The 12,204-nt window shown below is 37.1% G+C and overlaps 2 protein-coding genes and 1 long non-coding RNA gene across 3 annotated transcripts; 1 reads left to right on the plus strand and 2 right to left on the minus strand.

Annotated features, from left to right (window-relative positions):
* Positions 1–855, minus strand: LOC123270055. The gene is made up of 2 exons (XM_044735994.1): positions 822–855; positions 1–725 (listed from the first exon to the last, which is right to left on the minus strand). The coding sequence occupies exons 1-2, from the start codon at positions 853–855 to the stop codon at positions 1–3; spliced, it is 759 nt and encodes a 252-aa protein (XP_044591929.1).
* Positions 856–869: 14 nt separating this feature from the next.
* LOC123270056 lies at positions 870–3,461 on the minus strand. The gene has a single exon (XM_044735995.1). The coding sequence runs from the start codon at positions 3,459–3,461 to the stop codon at positions 870–872; it is 2,592 nt and encodes an 863-aa protein (XP_044591930.1).
* A 3,339-nt stretch (positions 3,462–6,800) lies between these two features.
* On the plus strand, positions 6,801–8,648 carry LOC123270591. The gene is made up of 3 exons (XR_006510639.1): positions 6,801–7,167; positions 7,263–7,466; positions 8,269–8,648. It is a non-coding gene; the product is annotated as an uncharacterized LOC123270591 (long non-coding RNA).
* Positions 8,649–12,204: the final 3,556 nt, after the last annotated feature.

The following is a 12,204-nucleotide window of genomic DNA, read 5'->3' on the forward strand; positions in this document are numbered from 1 at the left end:
TCACCGAACATTCTCCCCCGGGTTGGTGGCTGCGTCGACAAGATCATCTTCTTCATGCGTTAGCGGCAGGACACAGAGCTTTGTAATTGGACGTACCAGCTCTGTGTTAACTGACTTAACAGTTACTACGCGGATTTGTCCATCTTCACCTGGATGGACAGCAATTACTTTGGCTAATGGCCACTTGGTTGGCGGGAGATCCTCAGTGGTGATCAATACAACTGAACCCACCTTGATCTGGTTGCGTCGATGATGCCACTTTGAAATGGCCTGGTAGCGGTGGATGCAGTCCTGGTAGTAGCGTTTCCAGAAATGTTGAACTATTTGCTGGACTTGTTCCCAGTGCGAGAGCCGAGCAGGTTGTGAATCTGTCAGCGATGGCTCTGGGATAGCGGTCAGCGACTGTCCGATTAAGAAGTGACCTGAAGTCAGTACAGCCAGGTCAGCAGGATCTTCATTCAGCGGTGTGAGCGGTCTGGAATTCAATATGGCTTCAATTTGAGCCAGTAGCGTTGAATATTGCTCAAGCGTCAACAGCGAGTCTCCGATTGTTCTTCGAAGGTGAAATTTGATAGATTTCACAGCGGCTTCCCATTTTCCTCCAAAATGTGGAGCTCCAGGCGGATTGAATTTCCAGTTCGTGCCATCTTGAGCGATCAAGGTTGATAATTCTCGTAATGTGCGGGATCCTGCAGCGAATAGTCGTTTCAGCTCTTTATCTGCTCCTACAAAATTGGTTCCACAGTCTGAATATAGCGTGTGGCAGATACCTCGGCGACTAGTGAAGCGGCGATGAAAGCGGCAGCGGTGTAGTCAGTTACTAGCTCTAAATGTACAGCTGAACTGAACATGCATACAAAGACTGCAATTCAGCCTTTGTATGTTTTTGCTCCACGTCCTTGAAACGTTTTCAGCGTGATAGGTCCAGCGTAGTCGAGTCCTGTATGCAAGAAGGCTCGAGTTGGCTGTACTCGTGCGGCGGGTAGTTGACCCATCAACTGTTGAGCGCGTTCTCCACGGTGTCTCGTGCAGATAACGCAGCGTAAAATAAATGATCTGACTGGAATACGGCCTCCAATGATCCAGACACTCTTTCGTAAATCAGCGAGCGTAAGCTGAGTACCTCCGTGAAGCGTTTTGCGGTGCGAATCATCAATCAAAATTGATGTAAGCGGTGATTGTCGCGGTAGAATCGCTGGATGCCTCTCTTCTGGGTCCAGCAATGCGTTTTTCAAGCGGCCACCGACTCTCAGGACCCCCTGATGGTCGATGAACGGAGTCAGCTTAGTGATGCTGTTATTTTTAGGCAGACCATCACCATCTTGTAGCGTGTGAATCTCTCTAGCGAAGTATTGTCCTTGAGTGAACTTAATCAAGGTCAATTTAGCGCGCTCCAGGTCTGATGGAGTAAGCGGGTAGGCCAGCGAAGATTGTGGAACTCTTTTAAAGCGGTCGATGGCACGATGCCAGATGCTGAGTTTCCGTAGCAGTGGAAACAGCTGCGTATAATACGACAGTAATTGTTGGAGCAGGCAATTTTCTGCTTTCCAAGTTACTAGTGTCAGACCTTGGCGTTCTTCTCGATGCGTTGCGTTGTCGGTTGGAGGTTCCAGAGTGGGCCAAGAGGATTCTGGTTCATGAAGCCAAGTTGGTCCATGCCACCAGAGAGCGTGTTGTTTCAGTTTTAGCGTAGGTATACCTCTTGAAGCGCAGTCAGCGGGGTTTTGTTTTCCTGGAATAAATTTCCAAGAGACATCTCGAAGCGTTTCTTGGATTTTTCCCACTCTATTGCGGACGAATGTCTTCCAGCGGATTGCTGGACTTTTAATCCATGCGAGAGTCACAGCGGAGTCAGTCCAGAGATTGATCCTGACATTTTCAAGCGACTGAACTTCTTTGACATGAAGTATCAGTTGTGTTAGCAACCATGCGGCAGATAATTCCAAGCGTGGGATTGTCATGGTCTTCAGCGGTGCTACTTGCGTTTTTGAACACAAAAGTGAGACCTTTGTGTTCCCATCAGCGTCAGTGACTCTCAAATAAACAGCGGCAGCCATAGCGTTTTGCGAAGCGTCTGAGAACCCGTGCAATTCCATAGTTGCTCCAGGTGCTATATTATTCCAGCGTGAAATGCGGATGGATTCGATGTTTCGAAGATCTTCACGGTATCCAGTCCATTTGTGAATGAGTGATGGTGACAATTGTTCATCCCATGACACTCTATCTAGCCACAGATCTTGCATAAAGATCTTGGCTTTGACGACTATTGGTGTGAGAAGTCCTAGCGGATCATACAGCTTAGCGATTTCAGACAAAATAGCTCTTTTTGTCTTGGGCGTCTCTGGCGGTAACGTGTACTTGAACTGGAGAGCGTCAGTGCGTGAATTCCAGTACATGCCCAGGACTTTTACTGGTGCATCACTGATTTCTTTAAGCGGTGTATCCAACTGTTTTTCTGGAGCGACTTCAGCGAGTAACCGTGGGCTATTGCTAGCCCATTTGGCAAGCGGGAAGCAGCCTGCTGGACACAGAGCTTTTGTTTGTACTGCAGCCTTGATAGCGTCTTCTTCGTTGTCTGCTCCACCGTAGATGTCATCTACGTAGCGTGTTTTCAACATTGGAGCAACAGCTAGCGGAAAGCGGTGTCCTTCATTCTTTACTAGTTGGATAAGCACACGTACTGCGTCAAAAGGTGCACTAGCAGTTCCGTATGTGACTGTCTTGAGACAGTAAGCGTCTATTAAGTCATTCTCATCTATCCAGAGAATGCACTGAAGTGGCCAATCAAGCGAGTCAACCTCAATCGGTCTGAACATCTTGGTGATGTCAGTAGCGAATAGAATCCTGCTGCAGCGGATTCTCAACATCACATCAAAAATGTCAATTTGCGTTTTGGGTCCTGCGTGGAGAATGTCGATCAATGAAATTCCTGTAGATGTTGCACAGGAACCATTGAACACTGTCCGGAGCTTCGTAGTGGCACTATCAAGCTTCAATACCCCATGGTGTGGCAAGAAGTAAGCGTTTGCGGGCAATTCGTTGACTGGTATTCGTACCATGTGTCCTAGTTGAATGTATTCTGCCATGAATGCACGATACATGTCAGAATATTCTCTTTCTCGCGACAAGCAAGTTATTAATCTGCGGAGTGACCCCATAGCTGCGTTGATAGAGTCGCCAAGTTGACTCTCAAGGGCCTTAAGCGGTAATCTCACTACGTAGCGTTCATCAGGCTGTCGATAATGCGTTTGACGAAAGTGAATTTCACATTTGTCTCCTTCAGCGGTGTTGAGCGGTGAATTACCTGATGGAACCTCTTCCTGTTCCCAAAACTTAGCGATAGCGTCTTGTAATTCTGTATCTACTGACGCATGTAGTGCTGCGTGTGATGTTGAAGCGTGTTTAGCGGTGACAGCTCCATAGACAATCCAACCAAGCGGTGGATTGTGCAATAGGAGCATTGCGAGGTCCTCGTTGAATCTCTGCGTTCATGATCTGTGCGGCTGGTGATGCACCTAGAATAATATCTACAGGGCGTGGCTGTAGATACTGCGGGTCAGCGAGCTTGAGATTCTCAAGATGCGGCCATTTCGGATCAGCGATCACGAACGATGGAAGATCTACCGTCAGTGTCGGTAGAATATGCATGGTAACATGCATTGATGCGGTCGTACACAGCGAACGAAGCTCAATTGTGCTCACACCTAGTGAGTTTCCTGCGGAGACATTGCCAATGCCCTTGAGCATGACCATGTCACGCTGTAGCGGTTGTCCAAGCTTCTTGAAGAGCGACTGTCTCATAAATGAGAGCTCTGAACCTTGATCAATCAACACTCTAGCGGTGATTGGATTACCATGATGCGGATTATTCTGGACTAAAGCGGTAGCTAGCAATACTTGAGTGGAAAGCGGATCTGAAATAACTAATCGTTAATGTTGAATTATAAGCGGTCTAATGGAACGGTTAGTTGCCTGTGCGGAAGATGTAGACTGCGGTGAAGCTGGTTTCGTTGGTGCATCCAAAATGGATGGACATGTGGTGACGTTGACCACATTTTCGGCAATCTTGAGCGGTCTTGCAATCTGCGGCGCGGTGCGGAACACGAAAGTTGAAGCTCAAATTGCATTTTTTAACTATCTTGTATAATTCTTCACAGCGAGGTTATTTAAGGCCCGAAGTCGAGTTTTCAGTCTTAATAAACGGAAAGTTCAGCGTACCGGTGTACGAATGACTATCAGGAGCAGCACCCGATGTGCTCTGCGATGCTCCTGACACTCGACCTTTCCTAGCGGTATTACACTTCACTTAACACGAAACAATTTTTAGCGGTATAATTAATTAATTTAATTGAGATAGAGCCAGCCTGATCCGGCTCGAGGGACCAATGAAAAATGTTGAAAGAGCGGAAAAGCGGGGATCAGGTTTAGGTGTGGATATCTCAATTAAAACGCGTAAATAATTATCAAAATTAACACTATAAATTTATTTACACTAAATACAAGTTATATTTAATATGTTAAATAGCGGATTGTTTAAATAAAAGCGGATTTATAATACACAGCGTGGTTAGCACAAGCGATACCGGTTGACACGTGGGTGAACACTCTGCCGGCACTGTAAAAGCGGTGAAATAAATGCACAAATAACATAATTTATCTGTAACAAATTAGAGCGAATTATTAGCGGTTAATTTAAGCAATTTAAATTATAAAAATAGCGAAATGCGAAATTAATGGCGACTTGTTGCAACGAAAGCGTGGAAGCGAAAGATAAAAACAATAGTCCGTCTTCTTCCTCGTTGAGTTGGGGAAAAAGGCTATTGCGCATGTCTAGCGGGAGCGATCAGCCAATAAAGCGGTCGATTCATGGCGTGATCGAGAGGCTGATTTTCTATTGGCGGTTCGATTTTTGCGGGAACTAGCGGTGGACAGGTGCGTCTCTTGAATTTGGGAGTCCCCCAGGAGCGAGTTAATCGCTACTGGGCCTTGTTCACCGAACAATTGTGATAAGTAATAAGTTATCGGAATACATTAAAAAGACCCCATTTAACACAGAATAAAATTTGTTTTCGTTTATTTATCTTTTCTTGTGCATATACGGTAGTGATTTTATGTCGAATATTTATTGATATAATTAAGAAAATGAGACAATTTTGTGACGACCATATTTTTATTTTAGAAATAATTTTTATTTGTAATATAAGTTCAATTATTATTTTATTTCTATTATAATACTATTCTTATTTGTTATATACAATTATTGTTGGCAATATAAATTCGTTCTGCCGCATTTATTTATTAAATTATCAATGTTAAATCGTAAAAAAATTATTAAACAGACTGCCAAAAATTTGTTATAGTCTCAGAACGATCCTGTAGATTTGTGAGAGGTAAATAACGTTTAGCTCTCAGAGCTCAACGATGTAGAGTTGCAGGAGCCAAACGGTATTGTTACCATAAGAATACGTTAACCTACTGGAACTTTTTACAGTGGTGATTTGGCTGGAGTGACCAGAAGTAACTTAGGATTTGTGGTCATCCGCGGAGATGTTTGGGTGATTGATGCTGACATCTTTGGTGCTTTGTTGGCTAACCTATATGCCGTAGCAATAGACCCAACCAACTTTCTGATCTCATGATGGAGATTCTTTTTGTCTTTAATGAAGTCGGCTAACTCTTCGATTTTGTTACCGAGCCGCTCTATGAGCAACTGTTGGCCGGTGACGGTCGGTAGAGAGCTAATACTTCCTCGATAAGCTTGGGTAGTGCCGTGAACAATAGATTCTCCACTCTTTGGAGGAACGTGGCTTGACTGTCCGTTTACTTCTATCGGGGCTGTTTCTTACTCCCGGTAAGAACGATGTTTGAAAGATGAACGATGAACGATATTTGAAAGTGTTGTGACATTTCCATATTGTTGTTTGTGGAGCTAGGTTTTGGTCCACCCCGAGTATTTTATTTCCTCGGTACCTCACATATCTGCTGGGCATCCCCCTATCCAGCACCTGGGGAGGCACCCGATGCGGGACCCAGCAAACCCGACACGAGTGTGTGTGTGTGTGCGTGCGGCCGTATGTAAACCTCTCATAATTTTTGAACAGCTTGACCGATTTCATCGTGGTTGGCGCCATTAGAAAGGGCTTGACCAAACTTAGATTTTCAATATAATTTGAACCATTTCGGACCCGTAAATTTTGAGAAATCTCAAAAAAAACTACGAAAAAAATTTTTATCAAATGTGGTTCTTTTGGAATTATTTTTAAACAGTTTGACCATCGCAGGGATAGTCAAAGAAGCTTCCTGAGACCTTAAAACGTCGACATTTAATGAAAACTCGATTTTTGCAAAACGGGGTGAAACCAATAACTTCCCGATTTTTACAAATCTTCAATTTTCTTAGCGGGAAGTTAAAAAAATAAATACATTTTATTCATTAAATACATCTATAATTGAAGTATTTGTGCGTAGAAAAAAAACAATTATCAAGCTGTCGACATAGTTAAATAATTGGATGTATCTTTAAATGCTGAAGCTATTAATTTGATAGAAGTACTGTTAAAAATGTAATTAAAACTTATCGAAAAAGAAATATCTACTCAACATTTCTAATAGTTAGTAAATGTTATCTATCAATAATACTAGAACATTGAGATTTAACAAAAATGAAATTTCTCAATTCTGCTATCAAAAACTTTATCTAAGACATTCTCGGGTATAATTCAAAATATAAGTACAAATCCAAGATTTTATAGCCTTTATTACTAACTTTGTTTTTGGAGTTTAAACTTATATTAGTAATTTTGGCATATTCAATTTGTATTCATCAATCGCAATGAAATTAAAATTATTACTTTTTATTCAAATAGTGTCGTTAATGATGCAAATGATAAGTTCCTACCTATTATTACATGAGGTTTCTCTCAATCAAAATGATAGTGAAATAATAAGACAAGAAAATTTTCTACTTAAAGTCAAAAAGTCGGTAAAAATGGATCTTTGGGACGAAGCGATTGTTTATTACCAAATAGATGACATTTTTAAAGGAACGCAACGTAGAATAATAAAACAAGGTCTACGCATGTGGGAAGAATCAAGTTGCATTCAATTTGTCCAAAGAAATTCGAATATCCATCGAGATTATGTCGCCATTACTAAATTGGAATGCGGGTAATTATTTTATTTATATCACTTAATATTCCTATCATTTATCAGATTAAAAAAAAGTGCAATCAATAAAATTGTATAATTTGATTTAAAAATAGGTGCTGTTACAAGGAGAATTACCAAATGAATTACCATTCATTTTCGCAGAAATGAAGGTCGCAGTGAATTGAGCTTAGCTGACGGATGTGAAGAAATAGAGATTATTCTTTATGAATTGGGGCACGTTTTGGGCTTTTACCATGTGCACCAACATCCAGACCGTGACCAGTTGGTTCAAATCAACGAGAGAAATATTGATCAAGGTAAATTTTTTATGGTGAAGATTATAATTTTATTATATTCTCGCGGTTTTTGAAATACCGTAAATTTTTGGTATTAATGCGCTTATCATGAATTTACCGTTATAATTCTGAAATAATACGGTATTTCTGTGGTTATATTGCTCAGTTTTTTGACTATGGTTATGCAGAATTTCTACCGTACTTTTACTGCAAACTTACTAGAACAATACGATTAAATTACCGTAGAATTCCAAAACTTTCACCGTAAAAATCTATGTTTTAACTATAATATTATTATAATTTCATAACAATAAAATCATATCTCTCCGGTAATAATACCGAAGTTATACTGTAATTTTGCCGCGTTTATACTGATATAGTTAAAAAATGGCGAAATTTAGTATTTTTTGTTCATTGCTGCATTCAAAGTCATATTATAAAAAATGTACAAATTATAAAATTTTCATTTTTATTCCATTAATTCTTACGTTTTTTATTCTAATCAAAGAATCATTGGAAGTAGAGCGTAGGGATTGTAGGGTTTTTTAAGTTCGGCGGCGATGAGTAAATAAGTATACAGTAAATATGCGGTACATTTATGGTTTTAATTTTGTTAATATGACGTAATTTTTCCATTGTATTGCTGTAAATATTTTGAATTCATTTCGCAATTTTTTTTTAATAATTCGGCAAAAATACTAGCTAAAATAACTGAAGTATAACGGTAAATATACAGCATTTATATCGTATTAATACAGAATCTTTGCGGGATTTTCAAAACTGTGTGGGTGAAAATAAAAAATCTAATTTATTTGTTTTCCAGGTTATGAACCAGAATTTCAGCGGCTCTCACGAGCGCATGTCGATACTTTAGGACTGCCTTACGATTGCCAATCTGTGATGTATTATCCAAGCGATGCTTATGCATATTACAATTTTTGGACTACAATAGTCCCGAAGCAAACTATTAATGGCACAGTACCAAACATTGGCAACCAAAAAAATCTAAGCCAGGGTGACGTTAAGGCTATTAATCTTCTATATAAATGTCCAACTTGCGGTGTTTTTTATGGCGTGGTAGGACTCATGTCAGCTCCAATGATTCTGACTCAGATCTAGTATACTGTCAGTGACGAATTGTAGCTTCTAAAGGGGAACGAATAATACTCGACGTTTCGACATCGAATATTTCCATGAATCATAATTGTGATAATGGTGAAAGAAATAGATATTGATGGAAGGTCAAAGGTTATTGATCGATTTTGTAGAAATAGAAGTTCGTGGGAGTTGAACCTACGGGTTAATAAATCTTCAATACAGTTTGTAAGCGATGTCGTCAATTACGAGGCTGGTTTTTCTGCTATGATTACAGCGGAACCAATAGTATAAATTTTGTGGGTAATTTATGAAGAAACTAAGTTAATAATTAAACGATACTATTGCAGAATGGGTTAAGCTTAATTTCTTAAACGAAGAGACGTCAATTTAATAAGAATTGTCAATGTCAATGAATTCAATTGTATTGCTTGAATAGTTTTTTTTTTTTTTTTTTTTTCTGAATAAATGCATTTTTTAAATTTATTAAGATTAAAATGAGAGTGATGTAATTGGAATTATTTCAATGAATTTAAGAATAGATGAGTAACTAAGAAGCGATAAAATAATTGAAAATAACAAAACCTGAATAATGATTTATGATTTAATAAGGGGCTATATCCACTTGTAGTCTTGAAAAGAATCGAATTTTTTTTTTTGCGTATTTTGAATGTACATATATTTAAGAATGTTGTCCGAAAATTTCACATTGATCCGGCAAATAGTTTCGGAGAAATTAGCGTATTTGTAAAGACGTCTCCGAGCGTTTGAAAGTATGCGGAACGTAAACCGAAGTAGCAACTTCCCAATTTTTGAAAATTTTCAATTTTCTTAGCGGGAAATTAAAAAGGTAATTGTTTGATGTTGAAAAAAGTTTACTTTTAAGAGGAAAAAAACGTAGTTTTCAATTTATTTTATTTTTCGCACATATTAAAACAATTTTGTTGGAATAATAAAAGACGGGATTACTGAAAAATATGTTCTGGTAACAAATGAGTGTAGTTATAGCAACAAATCCATTAGTCATACTAACAAAATGCTTTAAGTAGTACTAACAAACCAGTCTGTTAAATCACCAAATCAATTTGTTGTCCTAACGGAATCATTTTGTTGCAATAACAAAACTAATTTGTTGATAAAATTTTCCAAATCAGATGCAGCTGATTATAGCATGTTTTTACATGATGTATTTTTATAAAATTTACTGTCACAAATTTATTTGTTATTTTAATAGAATAATTTTGCTGTTTCAACAAAAAAATTTGTTATACCAACTAAATTATTTTGTCGAATCAACTTAAAGATCTGCTATAGTAAAAAAACTGTTTTGTTGTTATAACATATCAATAACTTATTATAACTTAAATTTTGTTATTTTAACATAAAATTTGTTATCCCAATGTTAACAAATTCATTTGTTACTATAACATATCTTAGGTTATCTTAACAAAATTTTTTCTGCGTGCGAATACAAATTCTATCCTTCAAAATGTGAATATAATTTTATATCAGCGAAACATTGCGTTTAAAATACTACAAAGGTGCATACTGGCAAAAGATCCCTGGCGGTTTCAGCGACACGGTGAAAGCACGGTCGAATGACGGTTGTTTCACGGTCGTTTCACCGTATAAAGTTCGTTCTTACCGAGCGATCTGTCAGTCAGCATCGGATACCGTTGTGAACGATATCTACTATAAATTTATTGAATATTGACGGTGCATACGCAAGTGAATCTACGACGTTATGACCGACACTGTACGCTCAATATACTGTCCAAATACGGTGATTTTACGCTACTATCACAGACAATAAAATAAAAAAAAATTTGCGGACAGTCTAGACCGAGACTCGAACCCGATTCATCTGGTAACGCGCCCAAGACTCTACCAGCTAGGCTATCTAAGACACTGCACGAAACATTATATTTAGTCACATCATAAGGTGTCAAAACAAAGTCATTTTTTTTCATTACACAGATAAAAATAGCTTAAATAAAGTTATATTTTTTCCATGACTTCAAAATAATAATCGTAATAAATGATTCAAATTTTTGATGATTACGAAATTCTTAATTTCGAAATTATGGTGAAATTATTAACTGTATAAAAAAAGATCTGGAAAAGAAATTGCTAAAAATTGAATTGTTAAAAAAAAATATCTCATAATAATAAACAGAACTACAATAATTTAATATTTTTTTTTAATTTTTCATCCCGATTAGTTACTGAAAATTTCTCATTTACCTATCTTCTTATACACTTTGAGTATTTTTAATGTAATAAAAAAAAAAATATAATCAGCACTTTTTCATTGTTGACTAGTAAAAAATTCCTGACTTACCGACATTATACGCTCGTTTCACGGTCGTTTCACTCACAAACTACTGTGCATCTACCACCGAGTTACGGTTTTTTGACAATTTATATGTTTTCGAATGACTGTCAAATGACAGACGATCGATCGATGATCTACGATTTTTACTCAGGTAAAAAATCGGAGAAGTCAAGTAAAAATTTGGTTTTTCGAATAGTAAAGTATGATAACTATACAGAATAAAAATCATAAAGTAATAGTGAAAAACTTTCACAATGATACTCGTCGTTCACTGTCGAATGACGGCCGTTCGATAGTCAAGTGACGGTCATTCGACGATCATTTGTCGACACTGTGAATTTATGGTACATTCACCGTCGTTTCACGATCATTTTACCGTGACCACGAATCCGCCAGGGATACACTCATAAAGACAATGCACGCATAAAAACGATTTCGTTGAAATAACAAAAGACGGGATAACTGAAAAATATGTTGTGGTAACAAATGAGTGTAGTTATAGCAACAAATCCATTAGTTGTATTAACAAAATGTTTCAAGTTGTACTAACAAACCAGTTTGTTAAATCACAAAATCAATTTGTTCCTCTAATAAAATTATTTTGTTGCTGTCACAAAATGACTTTGTTGCTGCAATAAAATGATTTTGTTGCTGTTACAAAGTGATTTTGTTGCAATAACATAACTAATTTGTTGCCAAAATATTTTCCAAATCAGCTATCACTGATTTAAAAAGATGATTCTAAATGATTACCTTCATATTAATTGTATATCTATATAGTATTCAAATCCAATGCATTTAAATCATTTCAAATTCGATTTCTTAATCAAGGATAGCTGATTATTGCATATTTTTAAATGTATTCTTATTAAAATTTACTTCAACAAATTCTATTTGTTATTCCAACAAATTCTTATTGTTATTATTACAAATTCTCTTTATTACTTCAACAAATTGTCTTTGATACTTCAATAAATTCTCTTTGCTATTTTGATAAAATAATTTTTCTGTTTCAACAAAAAAATTTGTTATACCAACTAAAGTATTTTATCGAATCAAATTACAGATTTTGCTGCAGTAACAATATTTTTTTGTTGTTATAACATATCAATAACTTGTTATTACCTAAATTTTGTTATTTTAACATATAGTTTGTTATCCCTATGTTAACAAATTCATTTGTTACCATAACATATCTTAGGTTATTTTAACAAAATTTTTTTCTGTGTGTGTAATTTTTTATAAGAATACGTAAACGAAAATTTTTCTAATATAGTTGCTTTGAAAATTGAATAAAAAAATTAGGAAAACGGTTGACCCTGAAGGGCA

This window comes from Cotesia glomerata, linkage group LG8 (genome assembly GCF_020080835.1).
Source record: "Cotesia glomerata isolate CgM1 linkage group LG8, MPM_Cglom_v2.3, whole genome shotgun sequence".
Classification (NCBI taxonomy): domain Eukaryota; kingdom Metazoa; phylum Arthropoda; class Insecta; order Hymenoptera; family Braconidae; genus Cotesia; species Cotesia glomerata.